Source organism: Eleutherodactylus coqui, chromosome 12 (assembly GCF_035609145.1).
Source record: "Eleutherodactylus coqui strain aEleCoq1 chromosome 12, aEleCoq1.hap1, whole genome shotgun sequence".
Lineage (NCBI taxonomy): Eukaryota > Metazoa > Chordata > Amphibia > Anura > Eleutherodactylidae > Eleutherodactylus > Eleutherodactylus coqui.
The window spans coordinates 7063624-7082279 of NC_089848.1; the positions used below are offsets into that span (position 1 = coordinate 7063624).

The 18656-nt window shown below is 41.2% G+C and overlaps 1 protein-coding gene across 4 annotated transcripts in view; it reads left to right on the forward strand.

Moving 5' to 3' along the window:
• Positions 1-18656, forward strand: part of SUGCT (succinyl-CoA:glutarate-CoA transferase) — a 992617-nt gene that overhangs the window by 372560 nt on the left and 601401 nt on the right. For all 4 annotated transcript variants that reach the window (XM_066584998.1, XM_066585000.1, XM_066585001.1 and 1 more), the window contains exon 11: positions 547-644. In XM_066584998.1, the coding sequence (XP_066441095.1) occupies positions 547-644 (98 nt within the window). The remainder of the gene's footprint in view (positions 1-546; positions 645-18656) is intronic.

Sequence of the window (18656 nt, forward strand, 5' to 3'; positions counted from 1 at the left end):
TTCCACAGCTGATTTCAGAAGATACAACGTTACTCCTCGCCTCCAAAGTCTTCGCATTGTCAATGCATTCTGACACCCGGTGGCCTGTAGTGAGCACCGCTGGTCAGGTGATGTAGTAGTACCATCATCTGACCAGCGGTGCTCAATACCTATGGAGTTTAAGGGTGCCGGGGTGGGCTGACAGCACAAAGACTTTAAAGGTGAGGAGAAGCACTGTACCTTCTGAAATCAGTTCCAAATACGCAATTGAGTTTGACTTTGTTTTAGATGCGGAAATGCTGCGGAATTTGCAGCAGAATCCTATGTTGTAGAATGTCTGCAGCATTTTCATTTTGTGGGAACGTATCCTTAGACAGCTTTGATAAATAAGGTCCTTGCCTCTTGTTTGTGAGTTACAATCTCTAATGCACATACATGTGTATTGCTTATTGTTCTCTAGAATTAAAAAAAATATATATATGAAATGTCCTTTCGATATATATTTTTATTGTATGGTATATATTTAAAATATTATGCTTAACAATCATTTAATCTGTTTTAATTTAGATTACTGGTCTTTCTGAACTCATTGATGATCCCCGATTCAAGAGTAACAAACTAAGAGTGCAGTACAGAAAAGAACTTATTCAAGTCTTATCATCACGGTACGTCAATTTAGTGCTGTTTTATTAGCTATTTCTTTGCTGATATCATGAAAAATGTAAGAAGAGATTAATCATTGGTTGGGGTACTTAAATAGTTCTCTAGGTATAAAACTACATAGAACAGATGAAACATCTTTTACCCTACTCAAGCACAACTGTGCTATTTGATAACCTGGTGCAAAAGAAAAAAGAAACTTTATTCCTCCGTCATGTAACGTTTCGATCATAGTGGTCTTTGTGAAGCATATACAGTCAATCACAAATGACACATATAAATAGCACATTTCGTAAATCCCGACATCACTCATTGTGCGCCCCTCATACTCAAGTGGATCCTGTCAATTCATCAAAGTGCAAGTTTTGATAAAACCCTATTTACAAATGTTTAAAAAACATTATGTCTATACTCCTACCTGTGTAGCTTAATTAAAGTGTGCAGCACAGAGAACTACCGGACAAACGCTGGGTGTGCAGACTCATGTCTTATGGCAGTCAGTGTGCATGCCCAGACTGACCAATCAAAATAAAAATGGCCTTGTTGTCAATGAACAGCGGTTAGCTATCCTTTGCTCAACAACCACAGGAGGTTCACACCAGCAGAGCAAGGAGACACCACTTTCACTACATGCAACTACACGGCATAATAAAATGTGTTCTTTGTGCATGGGGTCAACCAGATCCTGTGTTTCCAGCTTAGGGTATGTTCAAACAGTGGGATCTGATGCAAATTTTTCCACATGGTTTTCTACCACAGCAGAAAATCACTGCTAAGCTGCAAATTTCTGCCATGTATTTTGCTGCAGTAGATCCAAGTAGATCCAACATAATTCTGCATGGATACTTGTCAAGAAGAGATATGTCACTTCTTGATGCTGATCCGCAATGAATTGTGTCTAAAATTCTGCAAACTGATTTTCCTCATCGCTAGGGCTGATACAGGAATAGCTGATCTAATTTTTAAAGCATAACTTTTAATATAAATATTAACATAAATGGTGGGACTCATGCAATTACTGTAACTGACCGAAACAACAAGTATGCCACTGTTACACTGATAAAGATGCCAGATAACCACAACCAGTGACACCGCCAGCAGATATGAAATAACTCCTACGTATTCAATGCACAATAAAGCATAATGATCTGTGAAGAATAAATATCCATGTGCATCTTACCAATCAACAACTTGAAAGATTAGACATTCTTGCAGGTTTTTTTGCATCCTCCTTGACTTCAAAAGAAGCACAGTCAGTTCATGTCTGCAAGGGAAAAGGACCAAACAAAAATTGGCCCTGTGCATCCCTGTGAACTAGTAAATAAATAAAGAAATAGATCTTGTTATTTATATAGCACCAACTTATTCCGCTGTGCTTTCAGATAATTTATTTACTACCTCCCACCAAGCTGGGTCCTCATTTTACCGACCTCGGAAGGATGGAAGGCTGAGTCAACCTTGAGTCGGCTAGCTGAACCAGCGGGCATTGAACCTGCAACCTTCAGGTCGTGAGGGAGAGCTTAGGACTGCATTTCTGCTGCCTTAAAGGGGTTGTCCCGCGAAACAAAGTGGGAGTATACACTTCTGTATGGCCATATTAATGCACTTTGTAATGTACATCGTGCATTAATTATGAGCCATACAGAAGTTATTCACTTACCTGCTCCGTTGCTGGCGTCCCCGTCTCCATGGGGCCGTCTAATTTTCAGCGTCTAATCGCCCGATTAGACGCGCTTGCGCAGTCCGGTCTTCTCCCTTCTGAATGGGGCCGCTCGTGCTGGAGAGCTGCTCCTCGCAGCTCCGCCCTGTCACGTGTGCCGATTCCAGCCAATCAGGAGGCTGGAATCGGCAATGGACCGCACAGAAGACCTGCGGTCCACCGAGGGTGAAGATCCCGGCGGCCATCTTCGCAAGGTAAGTAAGAAGTCACCGGAGTGCGGGGATTCGGGTAAGTACTATCCGTTTTGTTTTTTTTTAAACCCCTGCATCGGGTTTGTCTCGCGCCGAACGGGGGGGCTATTGAAAAAAAAAAAAAACGTTTTGGCGCGGGACAACCCCTTTAACACTCTGTGCCACACAAGGCTCTATTGACAAATGGTGCAGCATTCACGCTGAAAAGAGCAGCCCCGCAACTCACCCTATTACGGAGACTCTATATATTCCTATTTAGTCCCTTATGTAGGGAGAATTTTTGCTAGTTCCTACTCGCCCCCCCCCCCCCCCCCCATTTCAGGGGTTCATCAGGGGACTCAAGTATATAATGCATGGGCATTCAGTATAAAAAAAGTAGATCTGCACCCGTAATCGAAATGCCAGATCAAAGCAAGCAGGTACCACAGTGGTGGCTTACCAGCCTAATGGTCATCCATCCATGCTGTCTCCCCGCTGTCATATGTAGAAAATATTCCCGCCTGCGTGATGCCATGTCACCGCCAGGCACTGATAGTGACGTGAGTACTGAGAGTTATGTTAACTAAGGAGTGGACACACAGACGCATAGTCATTGTGATGACCACGCATCCTACGTGACTTTGTGTCCATATGACCGCAAAATTATATCTGTATTTCACACTAGCTTCTTATATAACGGATTCACAAAACTGTAGTTCACATAGGCCTGTTGTGCGTTGGAGTTATGTTTTAAATATCACATCACCCATTCTTGTCAGTTTTGACAAATTTGGTAGTTCTATATTAAGGAAGGTTACTCCATTTGATTTTATAACTTTTCTACATATTGACCATTGTTAGGGCTAAATCTTCATGAGAACTCATAGCAGTGATTTGCATCTTGGATGGGTTTTAGAGGTGGAATCACAGTAAAAAGATGTGTGTTGGATTCCTCAGTGTGCATATACTCACACTCCTTACTCCAATAATAGAGCAACTGATTGCACCTACAGTATTTCTTCCTGTGCAAATGCATGCAGTCAGAGATAATCAATGGTGTAGTCTGCTAGGTACAGTTAGTCCCCGACTTGCGAACAGGTTCCGTTCCGGGAGCCTGTTCGCAAGTCCGTTTCGTTCGCAAGTCGAACAAATGGTTGTATGGAGGGGATCGCGGGTGGATCCCGCTCCATACAACGTCGGGTATCGGCTGTTCTTACAGCGGGCACCCGGCGGCAGCAGTTCCGACGAGCCGTGGCGCTTGTCGGAACTGTTAACACTTTAAATACCGCTCTGACAGCGGTATTTAAAGTGTTAACAGTTCTGACGAGCGGCGCGGCTCGTCGAAACTGCTGCCGCCGGGTGCCCGCTGTAAGAAACAGCCTGCACCCGACGTTCAGGGGTCTGTACAGCGTCCCACGATGAGATCGCGGGACGCTGTGTGGTTGCTAGGCAGCCGGGGACCTCCTGAAAGGCCCCAGAGCTGCCTATGCAGAGTGCCCATCAAGCGCACGGCTTGATAGGCGCTCTGCATAGGCAGCTCTGGGGCCTTTCAGAAGGCCCCCGGCTGCCCAGCAACCGCGATCTGACCGGACAGGCTTCTATCAGGCTTGATAGAAGCCTGCCCGGTCCCTGCACCATATGATGTCATGCCATAGCATGACATCATACTGTGCCATAGCATTACATCATACTGTGCAGGACAGATAGTTCGTATCTAGCGAAATTCGTAAGTCGAATGTTCGCAAGTCGGGGACTATCTGTATTCACTTCTGTCAGATGTGTCACAGTGCTTAGAAACCAGGGCGTTTGGGAGCATGCATGGGATTGGGCTGTCAGAACCACACATAAGGGAGCCATGGGCTGCATTTTGGCCATAATGACCTAGAGATTGTGGAAAAAAAGATTGCATGTAAACCGAGATATATTGTTTATGACAGTAGTCCACATTTACATAATGTATCTAAAACTAACTTTTTAAAAAAATGTGCTGCAAAAAAACTATTGTAACTGTGAATGATTGCTTTAATTGTGCCAAATATACGCAGTCAAATATGATAGTTCCTGCGAACAGCGAATGTTTAAAAGATGTCATTGTTTCATAGGGACCTCATTTTTAAAAATATCCAACAAAGTAAATGCTATTTGTATTACATTTTTCTTAATCCCTGTTTTGTGCTGGCGAACCTTCACAGATTTAACGTAGTATTTTTAATTCTTGAAATAGATATGAGTTAAATAAATTTTAAAAAGCTTTGGTTTCCTTTCTTTTTATAAAAAAAAAGTCCGCTTTTAATATAGTAATTTAAAATACTATTTGAAATAAATATTCATTTTCTAAAAATCCAACAAGAAAGGTGTTGATTGTATGTTGTTTTCTCTTCTTTGTTATAGCATCATTGGTTTTCGAGGAATATATGTGGAATTAGGTTTTTCAGTAGATGTTTGAGTAGTCATTCAGGTTTCTCCAAAAATTCCTCTTTTTTACTTAATATGCTTTTACACATAGCCATATTTTTTTTCCAATTAGTTCCTAGTAAAGATGAGCGAACGTACTCGGATAAGCACTACTCGTCCGAGTAATGTGCCTTATCCGAGTACCACTGTACTCGTGCTGAAAGATTCGGGGAGCGCCGCGGAGCGGGGAGCTGCAGGGGAGAGCGGGGAGGAACGGAGGGGAGATCTTTCTCTCCTTCTCTCCCGCCCGCTCTGCCCCGCTCCCCGCTGCGACTCACCTGTCAGCAGCGGAGCGCCCCGAATCTTTGAGGACGAGCACAGCGGTACTCGGATAAGGCACATTACTCGGACGAGTAGTGCTTATCCAAGTACGTTCGCTCATCTCTAGTTCCTAGCAATTATTACAAAATATGGCAAAAAGCACAAAAATCAATAATAAAAATGATTGTGCATAAAAGTTATCTATTAGAGATGAGCGAACGTACTCGGTAAGGCCGATTTCACAATCGAGCACCGCGATTTTCGAGTACTTCACTACTCGGGTGAAAAGATTCGGGGGTCGCCGGGGGGCGGGGTGTGGCGTGGTGGAGCGGGGGGGGGGGGGGGGGTAGCAGCGCGGAACAGGGGGGAGCTCTCTCTCCCTCTTCTCCCCACTCCCCTCCGCAACCCCTCGCTCACCCACGGCGCCCCCCGAATCTTTTCACCCGAGTAGTGAAGTACTCGAAAATCGCGGTGCTCGATTGCAAAATCGGCCTTACCGAGTACGTTCGCTCATCTCTATTATCTATATTTCTATTTACTTACCAATCCCCTATCTCAAAGATATCCAATCTTCACTCCTATCTTTTATTTGGGGGAAAAAGAAACATAGAGTCAGAAGAAATATTCTTTATATACACAAGAAGAATGGGGGTCTTGGGTTCCCTTCCGTTATTCAATACTATAGAGCGACCATATTGGACCAACTCAGATTCTCGTGGCTAAATAATATCTCAAAGGAATGGGTCTCCAATGAAAACCATAGACTAAACAACAAACCCCTAAAATATCACCTCATGGCCCAACTGTTTTTTAACTCTACGTCCCTCTTTACTTCAGCAACTCTCTCTGCGGCTACTAATGTTTGGAACATTGTGGCCATGAAAATAAAATGAATTACCTTCCCACTTCACAAAATGGACATAACTTTGCTTGAAGTTGCCATTGAGAATCTTTCTCTCTATAACTGGAAGCAACTGGGTCGGTCAGTTGTGGGAGGACGGGCGCCTTTTTTTTCCAGATCTGGTCTATAAATTTAATATTTCTTGACCTGATTAACTTACAAATCACCCATTTACTAAGATCATTCCCACCTCCTACGAGAATGAACGTGCCCTCTAAACTGGACGTTTCGCTCTCATCACTACAGGGTTCCAACAAGAGTCAATCCACTTGCTATGCTATAGTAAACCAACCTCAAAGCAATCCCATGGAAATTATCAACAAAAAATGGGAAGATGATCTAAAAATACAAATCTCTGATATAATCAATGGTATGAGGCATACTCCATAATCAGCTCTATTTCTAAATGTGCTAACCATTTTGAAAATTCTCGTGAGATACTATACAGATGGTACTTAACGTCTACACTAATAAACAAATTGTTTACTCACTTCTCCGGTTGTTGCTGGAGATGCGGGACAAAAGATGGATCGCTACTGCATTTGTGGTGGGACTGCGTGTACGTCTCCGGTCTCTGGGGCCAGGTTTTTCAGCTTATAACAAATTTTAGTAGTATTCAGTTTGTTCCCAATCCCACTCTGGCCCTATTAAGTCTGAACGCAGATCAAATCCCTGTCACTCTGCGCACTCCGATTTTGCACATTCTGATCACATGTAGATCACATATTGCTCAATGCTGGCGCAGTAATTCCGTGTTCTCCATTTATGATCTAATCAAATCAGTTAACAACAGCTATTGGCATGAGAGCATGCACTCAAGTGCCTTCAACAGAAAGGAGAGGTTCAGGTGGGATTGGACAGCTTGGCTCCAGAGCTCTCACTGTTTTCCTAAATTAATAGGTTAAGGCTTACTCCTAAACATAAGACGGAAGGCTTTCTTGATCAACTGTATAGAACACCCTGATTACTGATTTTGTATACACAATGGTTTCAGCCTAAACTGATCCTTAGAATTGTACCACTGTTTTCTGTTCTCAGTGGGGTTTTTTTCTATTATCATTGTCATTTACTCTGCTGGAAATACAATAAAAAACTAGTGTTTAAAAAAAAAAGTTATCTTTAGTTCTTATATTTACAAGGCACAATGATTTCTTAGTATATGTTGATTTCATGAAAGGTTTAGCTTTGAGTTGAACATGCAGTCCAATGTGTGAGTAGCATACTGCTGAATAGGAGAAAATGACTAAATTAATAAACTGAATCTTTTCCTGTAAAACTATTTATCTACCTATTACAAAATGCAATCTCTGTCTTTTTAGCTTGTAACTTGAAAACTGCTAGTCAGGTGGGGCATGTGCCCCGGGCACTGGGTTAAATAGAATAATGTAGGGGCTCAAGATACAGCCTTTAGTTCATTCTCTGTTGTGTTCTTCCACCACTGAGCTTTCCCTACTTTGGCTTTTCTCTCCCGCCTGCACTACACCACCTTCTTGAATCTTGTCTTCTGCTGCCTGTAAATTGATACAGATGTCAGCTCAGATCACTTCTTGGTTAGACAGGAGGGAGTCTGCAAACAATTAAAATGCAGAAGACGAGCTAGACTTTTTTGTGCAGTATCAGTTCCTCGCCTCACAAATGCTTCTTTGACTGAATGGGTAGAAATTCCTACAAAAATACTCCAAAGTTTTGTATAGAGCTTTTTCAGAAGAATGGAGACTTTTATAGCCATAAAACAGGACTCAAGACCATATAAGCGCCCATAGTTTACGAAAGGGATGTGCAATCATTTATGTATGCTGGTCAGGTGTACACCATGTGGGATTATGTTGTGTTGATGGGTTGTTATATTTGTTATTCATTGCCACTCCCGGACATTACTCACTCCTCCCCACTCCAATTCTGGGTAGGCGGACGTAATTTTAGTCTTGTCAAACAATCATACAGTCTGTGTTCACTTCCTTTCAGCCTCATCTATGCTAGGCACAGGCTCTTCTGCTTAAGGATGCAACGACCTTCATGTTCCAGAAAGTCAGTTTGTTAAATTGCATGGATTGCTGGGGCCTTCTGATTACATCTAACCCAACGGTCCATTTCAAGCAGTGCCCTCTACCTGGATCTTGTCTGGTGTCTAATGATTCACTTTCAGTAATATTATATGAAGGATTGTATGGCCAAATTAAGGATGAAATTACCAATGTCAACTGTATGCTAAACGACAATACTGGACTCTGATATCATAGAAATACAAAACAGCTGAATAGCATACACCTGGATCTCACAAGGAAATATATATGAATCACATATCATTACCATAACATACTAAACGTTATGGGAACTCACCATTAGATGACAGTAGTAGAAGAAGATTGTAGAAGAAGAGATGTGACAGCATCCATGGTGTCATATAAAAAGTTCTTTTGTTCCTCCAGACACATAAAATACAGGAGTAGAAGAAGATGGTACTAGAAGAGAAGGATGATCAAGAACACAATAACACAGGCAGTGAAGGATGGGAGTCCTCCACTCGGAAGAGATTTAATTTTTGGGCCTTCATTGCTCCAGTACTCTGGAACTCCTGGGTATGCCCTAATTTGGACGTCATTTACAATCTGTTAACTGGTCATCTGCATAAACTGCTTGTTGCAAGTCCTTTTTGTTTCCATCAGTACCTTCCCAGTGTCAATTATCTTCACTCTTCCACTGGGATCTATATCCATCTCTGCAAAAATTCTATCTGTCTAGCTGCTCATTGTGAACAGGATTTACAAAAAAATGCAAATGAGAGCCCAAGAGTTAGAGATGGCGCGTTGCGTTACAAACACAAATGGTGGAATTAAAAATTGAGTTAGCTAAGAAAAATGGTGAATTGGAGTCTCAGATAAGTGAACTCAAAGAAAACCCGGAATCTCAGAAAGCTGCTTGCAGCGAGGTGGAAAAACAAATAAAGGTATGTGAAGATATATTGGATTTTAAAAAAGCCGAGGAAGCACTCCATTAGCAAGTTAAGCTTGGATGAGGAAGTTGAAGTGTATGAAATAGAGATGAGCGAACGTGCTCGGCCCCGCCCCTTTTTCGCCCGAGTACCGCGATTTTCGAGTACTTCCGTACTCGGGCGAAAAAATTCGGGGGGCGCCGTGGCGGCGCGGGGGGTTGCGGCGGGGAGTGGGGGGGAGAGGGAGAGAGAGAGGGATCCCCCCTGTTCCCCGCTGCTACCCCCCGCACTGCCGCGCCGCCCCCCGGCGCCCCCCGAATCTTTACGCGCGAGTACTGAAGTACTCGAAAATGGCGGTACTCGGGTGCGTAAGTACTCATTACGAGTACGTTCGCTCATCTCTAGTATGAAACCCAGATCCAGAAGCTGAATGAACAACTAGAGCAAACTGAAAAGGTGAAAGAAACCTTTGAAAAGGCCAAACAGGCTTTGAGGAGTGTACTGAGTTGAACAGTGAGGTAAAGGTACTAATGCAAGACAAGTATGACTCTGAATGTAAGAGAAACAGAGTAGAGAAGCAGCTTCAACAGCTATAAGTAAAACTCTCAGAAGTCGACAGGTTACAGACAAAAAGTTTGGTCCGGTGTTAGCCAGTAGAGCAAAATGTGATTGTTCTCAGTAAGAGAACCCAAGTAATTGCAAACTTTCAAAACCTCTCAGAATCCTTCCTCAGGCATAATAAAACAGATTTGGATGGGGCATATATAAATACAAATGTACACACAGCAAAAGGCACAGAAATCAGAGACTGATTTGTGCCAGACAAGACGAGCAAAGAAGTAAATACTTAATCAGTGCCCTGGAAGAAATGTGACAGTTTTATGATCTCTACATTGGTGCTAGGAGTTCACAGCTCTGTTATACAATACATTATATGTACCCAAAAAGGATGCTATTAAAATATACAATTTGTTTCTAAAAAAAAAAAAAAAAAGCCCTCATATGGCTATGTTGACAGAAAAATCAAAAAGTTACGGTTCTATGAATGCAATGACAAAAAAACTGAAAAATTGGTTGGTCATTAGGGCATAAAATGGGCCTGTCACGAATCATGCACTACGTGATAAGAAAAAAAAAATTGTCTAACTGTAAAACTGGCTTTGTTGCTCATACCAACCAATGCTAGTGTAGCTTTCATTTCTTACAGTACTCTTGAAAAATTTAAACTGTGCTAAAATTGATTGCCATGGGCAGCAAACTCAAGCTAGTATCTCTGTTAAACATTTTCATGAATCTTTCCCAATGTTCTAGTGGTCAGACGATGTCAATTTCTTATTTAGAAACTGATGTTGCATATAATACTGCAGAATTTAAATTGACAACTATTGATGATAAACCAGATGGGTATGCAGATACAGCAAATGTTAATGGGGACTTTTCAGCTGGAAAATGCAGTTCATTTAACAGGCAGCATGTTATAGAGCAGGAGACATACTTTATGTCCATCCTGCTCCTGTTCAGCCTTGTTCCTCCCAATGTTGATCCAGAGAAAGTAAAAAAAATCCCAATGAGGTAGAAGCCAATTTTCCTTAATTAAGGGAAAAAATTCCTTCCCGACTCCAATCTGGCAATTGGAATAATCCCCGGATCACCAACCCTTCTGAAGTTATTAGTGATTATAATGTGTAATATTGTAACACTCAAGAAAGGCATCCAGGCCCCTCTTAAACTCTCTTATCAAGTTCACCATCACCACGTCCTCAGGCAGAGAGTTCCATAGTCTCACTGCTCTTACAGTAAAGCGCCCCCTTCTAAGTTAGTGTAGAAACCTTCATTCTTCTAGACGTAGAGGGCGCCCCCTTGTTATAGTCACAGTCCTGGGTATAAATAGATGATCGGAGAGATCTCTGTTTTGTCCCCTGATATATTTATACATAGTTATTAGGTCGCCCCCTCAGCCGTCTTTTTTTCTTAACTAGAAGACTCCAATTTTCATAACCTATCTGGGTATTATAGTCCGCCTATTCCATGTATTACTTGAGTTGCCCACCTTTGTAACCGCTCAGGCTCTGATTTGTCCTTCTTGAGCACCGGTGCCCAAAACCTTCGACAATATTCCATGTGTGGTCTGACCAGTGACTTGTAAAGAGGAACAATGTACTCGTCATGTGCCCCTAGACCTCTTTTGATGCACCGCATGATTCTATTTGTCCTGGCAGCGGCTGCCTGACACTGGTTGCTCCAGTTAAGCTTGCAGTTAACGTAAAACCCCAAGTCCTTTTCCATGTCAATTTTGTCCAGTGGTTCCCGAGATAATGTGTTATAGTGACATGTATTTCCTCTGCCCATGTGCAGAACCTTACATTTATCAGTGTTGAACCTAATTTGCTACTTTTCTGCCCCCAACTTATCCAAATACTCTTGCAACCGCCTTGTGTCCTCTCTAGTGTTAATTTATTTTGTGTCATTTGCAATATTGCTATTTTACTGTGCAATCCTTCCACCAGGTCATTAATAAATATGTTAATAAGAATAGGGCCGAATACTTACCCCTGGGGTACACCACTAGTAATGATGACCCTGCCAATACTGTCCCCTCTAAGACTTTGTCCCCATTAATTACGGTAACCCAATCAGAGTATGTACTGTTAATAACCACCCCCTGCTTTCTATCATTGAGCAGTTACTTACCCACTTACACACATTCTCCCCCAGACCAAGCATTCTAATTTTATATACCAACCGTTTATGTGGCATAGTTTCAGATGCTTTGGAAAAGTCCAGATACACAAGATTTCAATGACTTTCCTCGGCCTAGTCTAGAACTTACCTGCTCATAGAAACTGATCAGATTGGTTTGACACAAGTGACCCCTCATAAACCCATGCTAATATGGAGTAATACAGCTCTTTTTCTGGAGGATTTACTCTGTGAATATACTAGGGAAAAAATATTTAATAGATTTACTTTCTCCTCATCATCCTCTACAATTTTTCCTACATTATTTATTAAAGGGCCAACACTTTCAGTATTTACCTTTTTACTATTTATATAATTGAAGAACAGTTTCAAGTTGGTTTTACTCTCCTTGACAATAAGTCTCTATGTCTCAATCTTTACTGCTTTTATTTTCTTTTTACATAATTTATTTTTTTCTTAAAAGTTTTTTAGTGTTTCTCTGCTGCTTTCTTGTTTCAGTAGTCAAAATGCTTTCTTTTTGCTGTTTATTGCCCCCTTTACATCTTTATTTTGCCACATTGGTCTTCTTCATTTTACATTGGATTTGTCGCAAAAGATTTGGTATAACTTGTAATTTGTTAATTTGAATCGCTGTTCTTTCTGAGCTTAATATTCCAGTGAACGGTCCTATCAGTGATTGACAGCATTCCTTGTATGATTATGAATAGAGAAATAGCTGTCAATCACTGATGGACCGCCCACTGGACCTCGAATCTCATAAAGAGCAGTGATTAAACTGAGTAAATTACTAGTTATACTGAAACGTTTGCCACAAGCCTATATATCAATCTGCTCAGCTTCTTCTGCTCTACAACATATTTCCTACAGAATAGACTGCATTTTCAAGCTGACAGGTTCCCTTTAACTTGACATTTAGCACAGTATAATAACTTAATCACAATGTAAAGCATTGCTAAAAGTCAAGTTATCACTATACCCTCATCATGCCCTCATTGCTACATTTGTAGGTCTCTTTAACTCATCACTTTCATCACTCAGATTTGTCAGTGCTGTAAATGTTCTATTCTAACCTTTCACCTTTATTCTGCATTATATTTGATTACATTGACTGAAGCACCTGTGTTGTTTCCCAGCACATTCTTTGCACGTGCCCTTTCAGTTCTGGTGGGGTTTCTGGGGATTAATTGGTTGTCACAACATTATTAAAGCTATACCTACCACATCTGTGTCTGGTCAAGTGGAAATAAAATGCTGATAGCTATATCGAATAACTTATATAAAAAATGTAGGGCCTCATTTATCAAAACTGTTTACAAGGGGGAAAAAACTGTCTGTGTTGACTGTTGCAGCCAATCACAGTGCAGCTTTCTTTTTGACAGAGTAATTTAAGAAATTAAAGCTGTACCCTGATTGGTTGCCATATGCAACCTTTTTTGTTTTCTGTTAGTTTTGATAAATGAGGCCCATAGTGCTTTTTTTATTTTATACAACGTGAGTTCATTCCATGTTCCAAAGTTGTTATGTATTTTAGACACAATTTTGAAAACTGTCTAGAAAAAGGGACTTGGCTAAGAGAAGTCAAGAAATGACATGAACCATTCTTTGTTGAGAGGAATAGTAAAAATTTGTGGACATAGAGGCACAACTCTCAAAAAATGTTATTTCGAATAGGTAGTTTTGCCCAGTTCTTCTTTATTAAAGGTTAAAAAACAGCCAGTTTTTATTGCGTTTCGGGGACGCAGAACCTCCCTCAGAAATTACTGTAATAGGTGTGATAACGGATGTTTCCTCGCTACCGTTCTGGAGGCTCAAAATACCGTTGTGGCTCAAAATACTGGTGTACATCTATATGGCACCTATGGGGAAGAGAAGTATCTCTAGCATGCTGAGCAAGTTAGGGCAAATTTATTGTGAGAGATGCAGCATTTTAATTAATTTGGAACAATGGCGGAAATTTACTAAGCCCAGCCATTCCTACGCCGGGTTTAGTATGATTTTCCCCAGTGCATGGCACACTGAATATATAAAGGGCTGCACACCTCTTTATGTATTGAGTGCATTCCTGGCACCTCCTTAAAGGGGTTGTCCCGCGCCGAAACGGGTTTTTTTTTTTTTTCAACCCCCCCCCCGTTCGGCGCGAGACAACCCCGATGCAGGGAGGTAAAGAAAGCTCACCGGAGCGCTTACCTTAATCCCCGCGCTCCGGTGACTTCTCTACTCACCGCTGAAGATGGCCTCTTCCTCCGTGGACCGCAGCTCTTCTGTGCGGTCCACTGCCGATTCCAGCCTCCTGATTGGCTGGAATCGGCACGTGACGGGGCGGAGCTACACGGAGCTACACGGAGCCCCATAGAAGACTGCAGAAGACCCGGACTGCGCAAGCGCGGCTAATTTGGCCATCGGAGGCCAAAAATTAGTCGGCTCCATGGAGACGAGGACGCCAGCAACGGAGCAGGTAAGTATAAAACTTTTTATAACTTCTGTATGGCTCATAATTAATGCACAATGTACATTACAAAGTGCATTATTATGGCCATACAGAAGTGTATAACCCCACTTGCTGCCTCGGGACATCTCCTTTAAGCTTTCTTCACAGAAATGACCTCACCAGGCATACATTTCTGGCATAATTTACACCAATTTGTGGAGTAAATTACACATAAATCTGTCAGTCTAGGGCAACCACACCTCCCTCCCAACAAGCCCTGTCCACGTTTCGAAAAATTTGTGAGGCCAGCACAGGAGTAAGAAAAGTCAACAAGTTTTTGCTTTAGCAGGACTTGCACAGAAAGTTGTGACTTTTCTGGCATAGAATTCTAGTACATTTTCGCTCGTTACAACAGTATTGATAAATCTATATATATAAAGCTGAAAGTCCTCACTGACTCACTGACTGACTCACTGACTGACTCACTGACTGACTGACTCGCCAAAAGTTCTCCAACTTCCCAATGTCGTAGAAACATGAAATTTGGCGCAAGCATAGATTATCTCCAAAATAGGAAAAGACATTGGGTCCCAATTCGATTATTCAATTCTAGCGCAAAAGAATTGGCGTCGAAATTTAACGTACATAATCTAAATCACTCACTTCCCAATGTCAAAGAAACGGGAAATTTGGCAGGAGCATTAATTATGTCATAAAAAGGAAAAGCTAATGGGTCCCAACTCGATTATTCAATTCTATGCGCAAAAGAATTAGCATCCAAATTTTACGTGCGGAATGTACTTTTCTCACTTTCCGGTGTCATAGAAACATGAAATTTGGCACGAGCATTGATTATGTCATAAATAGGAAAAGCGAATGGGTCCCAACTCGATTATTCAATTCTATGCGCTAAAGAATTGGCGTCGAAATTTCACGTGTGGAATGTAATTTTCTCACTTTCCGGTGTCATAGAAATGGGAAATTTGGCACGAGCATTGATTATGTCATAAGTAGGAAAAGCTAATGAGTCCCAACTCGATTATTCAATTCTATGCGCAAAAGAATTAGCGTCCAAATTTTACGTACGGAATCTAATTTTCTCACTTTCTGGTGTCATAGAAACATGAAATTTGGCACGAGCATTGATTATGTCATTAATAGGAAAAGTTAATAGGTCCCAACTCCATTATTCAATTCTAGCGCAAAAGAATTGGCGTCGAAATTTTACGTGCGGAATGTAATTTCTTTGCTTTCCAGTGTCATAGAAACAGGAAATTTGGCATGAGCATTGATTATGTCATAAATAGTAAAAGCTAATGGGTCCCAACTCCATTATTCAATTCTATGCGCAAAAGAATTGTCGTCCAAATTTTACGTACGGAATCTAATTTTCTCATATTCCGGTGTCATAGAAACGGGAAATTTGGCACGAGCATTGATTATGTCATAAATAGGAAAAGCTAATGGGTGCCAACTCCATTATTCAATTCTATGCGCAAAAGAATTAGCGTCCAAATTTTACGTGCGGAATGTAATTTTCTCACTTTCCGGTGTCATAGAAACGGGAAATTTGGCACGAGCATTGATTATGTCATAAATAGGGAAAGCTAATGGGTCCCAACTCCATTATTCAATTCTATGCGCAAAAGAATTAGCGTCCAAATTTTACGTACATAATCCAAATCTCTCACTTCCCAATGTCATAGAAACATGAAATTTGGCACAAGCATTGATTGTGTCATAAATATGAAAAGTTAATAGGTCCCAACTCGATTATTCAATTCTAAGCGCAAAAGAATTAGTGTCCAAATTTTATGTACGTAATCTAATTCTCTCACTTCCTGATGTCATTTCATATGAAGGAAACGTCGCATGGTTACCTCCACGTGGTGTTTCCTGGGTAACGCAGAGAACTATGCAAAATGGTGAACATATGTTTTTCCTCAGTATCTCTAAAGTAACCACGACTTCATAAGATTTTCCGTGTGAACACCAGATAAACACCAGTACCAAATTAACTCGGGTGAAGCCGGGTATATCAGCTAGTATCTTATAAATATATGCCTCATTCTCATATTTCCACATAGTAAGTATATACTGTAAATCTAACTTACCTGAACTAGATCATTTTTCACCTAATAACTTTCAATTGCTTCAAATCATTTCCTTTTTCTGTGCAATATATATATATATATATATATATATATATATACTGTATATATATATATATATATATATTTATTTGTAACTGTCTTTGCAAACTGAGGAAGTCATGTGACTTCATATTTAGGTCAAAAGTTTTTGTTTCAGGGGAGCATGATTAATGTGTCCTTTGGTAAGCAAGGAATGCAAAGATGTTCCTTCCCTGACTGATTAGGCTTAAAGGTATTTAATCTCGTCTCCCACTGCATAAAACAGACATTAGTTATGGCAGCAGTGTAAAGCAATCATTGTGACATACATTTTGTTTTCCATAAAAAGAAATGAAGCCATTTATAGTTCTTGGGGGGACGAGACTGAAGGATACAAAAACACTAAAGCCTTAAATACACCCCTGTGATTACTAAGGGATGTTGAATAGTCTGAAGGCACGTTTGATACTGTTTTGCAATTACTTCACAGAGCATCAAGAAAACCACTTGTGGAACTCCAGAAATGATCTATGTGCTTGCTTTGAAAATTCATTAAGCGTACCATGAGAGCATAATGTTTACATAGACTTGACTGGTTGACATTCTGACTGAAAAGGTTCTGATTGTGGTGCATTCTACTTTATTCCCTCAGTAACTGTATCTTTATAGAGAGAACCATTAGTATTCTATGTGAGCCTTACTGTTTAATGTAACTTAATGTAGCAAAATCATTCACAAGTACTATTTCTATTTAAAGTTTCTGAACTTGTACCATTCAGCTTTGCAGTGAGGTTGATGATAGGTTGTCTAATTACTTAAATGGTTACTAACTTTTTACCAAACTTGTGCTTAAAGGGAACCTGTCACTTCCACAACTAAGTTATGGTGCTGTTAGGGGATGTGACAGGAAGATACTCACCGGCACCCACGATCTAGCGCTGTCGCCGGCTGAAATAGGCGTGTGCCACCGAAGTCCAACTCTTCAGATTCCTGTGCGCGTGCTCTCTCAAAAACTTGTATGGGAGAGTTTATGCACAGGACTACCAACAATTCTTGGAACGGGGGACCTGTGTCCTTCTCTTCTCAGCACTATGGGATTGCTTCTCCAGCCCACAGCGACATCAAACGGAGTGAGCCATTCTATTCTTTTCAATGGGTCTAGGCAATGGAAATAGGCAAGCATATGTATTTGGCTGTCTGCAGCAGTCCCATTGAAAATGAATGAAGCGGCACCATGCATGCATGGCCATAGCTCCATTCAATCTCCCCCTCTCTGTGGTGAGACCCGCACCAATTAGACTTTTATCACCTGATATTCTGTTGAAAAATCTCTCTAAAGCACTGGCTACTGGGCGTCTCCTTTCCTTCTATCTTTCTTTTCACTGCCTCTTGTTATGTGAAATCCAGCTGTAGTAGCAGAGATGCGGAGATGGAAAAGGAAAAAGTCTTTGCTTGCTGCAGTTCTTTTTGCTCATAGAAGTCATAACATTTTTCTTTTTCCATCAATGGAGCTCTATTAGGGCGTGTTTTTTGCAGGATGAGCTCTAGTCATCATTTATCTAATTTTTAACCCTTACCAATCCATTGTCTGATGTCTAAAGACATTATGATTTAAGGCTGTACAGCTCCGATGTTGGAAGACGTCCGTCGGGGTTCTCTTACTGTATATTGCCAGCCTCTCTGCTGTTGGAGCCTATGTAACGTGTCACCTCATGCAGTACTGGCTTTAGCTAGCAGATAGCGCCGTTGTATAACAACAGAAAAAGAGTAAGCCCCCTAGGAAAACCAGAATACAAATTGGATTGGAAAGGGTTAAAACCATATAAGACTTTGATCATTATTATTCAGCTTCTAGTGAGTGTTTTCTCTTACTCCATAGCTACGCTGATGTATTATGGCTTTCATGCTAGTGTGGCTTCTGAGGGTGTGTATCTGAGATATAGGGAAGAAAACACTTCTCTATGTTTGTAGTGCATGGTGGGCATCATAGTAGGTAGTCTCCACCCACCAGCTCAGGGAAAACTTGGAATTAGAGATGGAATCTGCAGAGGGGAAAACTGGTAAAAAAAACTGGTTCTTTATGTTTGCCCGCACGCGTCGTAAACTCGCATGAATGGACAACTTTCCCGCTATCAAGTTCTGAGCTTAATTAACATTTTCTCGTCCGTTCACATGGCTGGCTGCGATGTTTTATCGAAAAAATATGTCGCAGCCTGGGAAGCCCTCGCTCGGCATAAATCCTCGGATTTACTTCACATGCCTAAATAGAGGCACCTGTAAACTTTTTGCGGCGTTGGATGGTGCTAAACTCCCTACCCC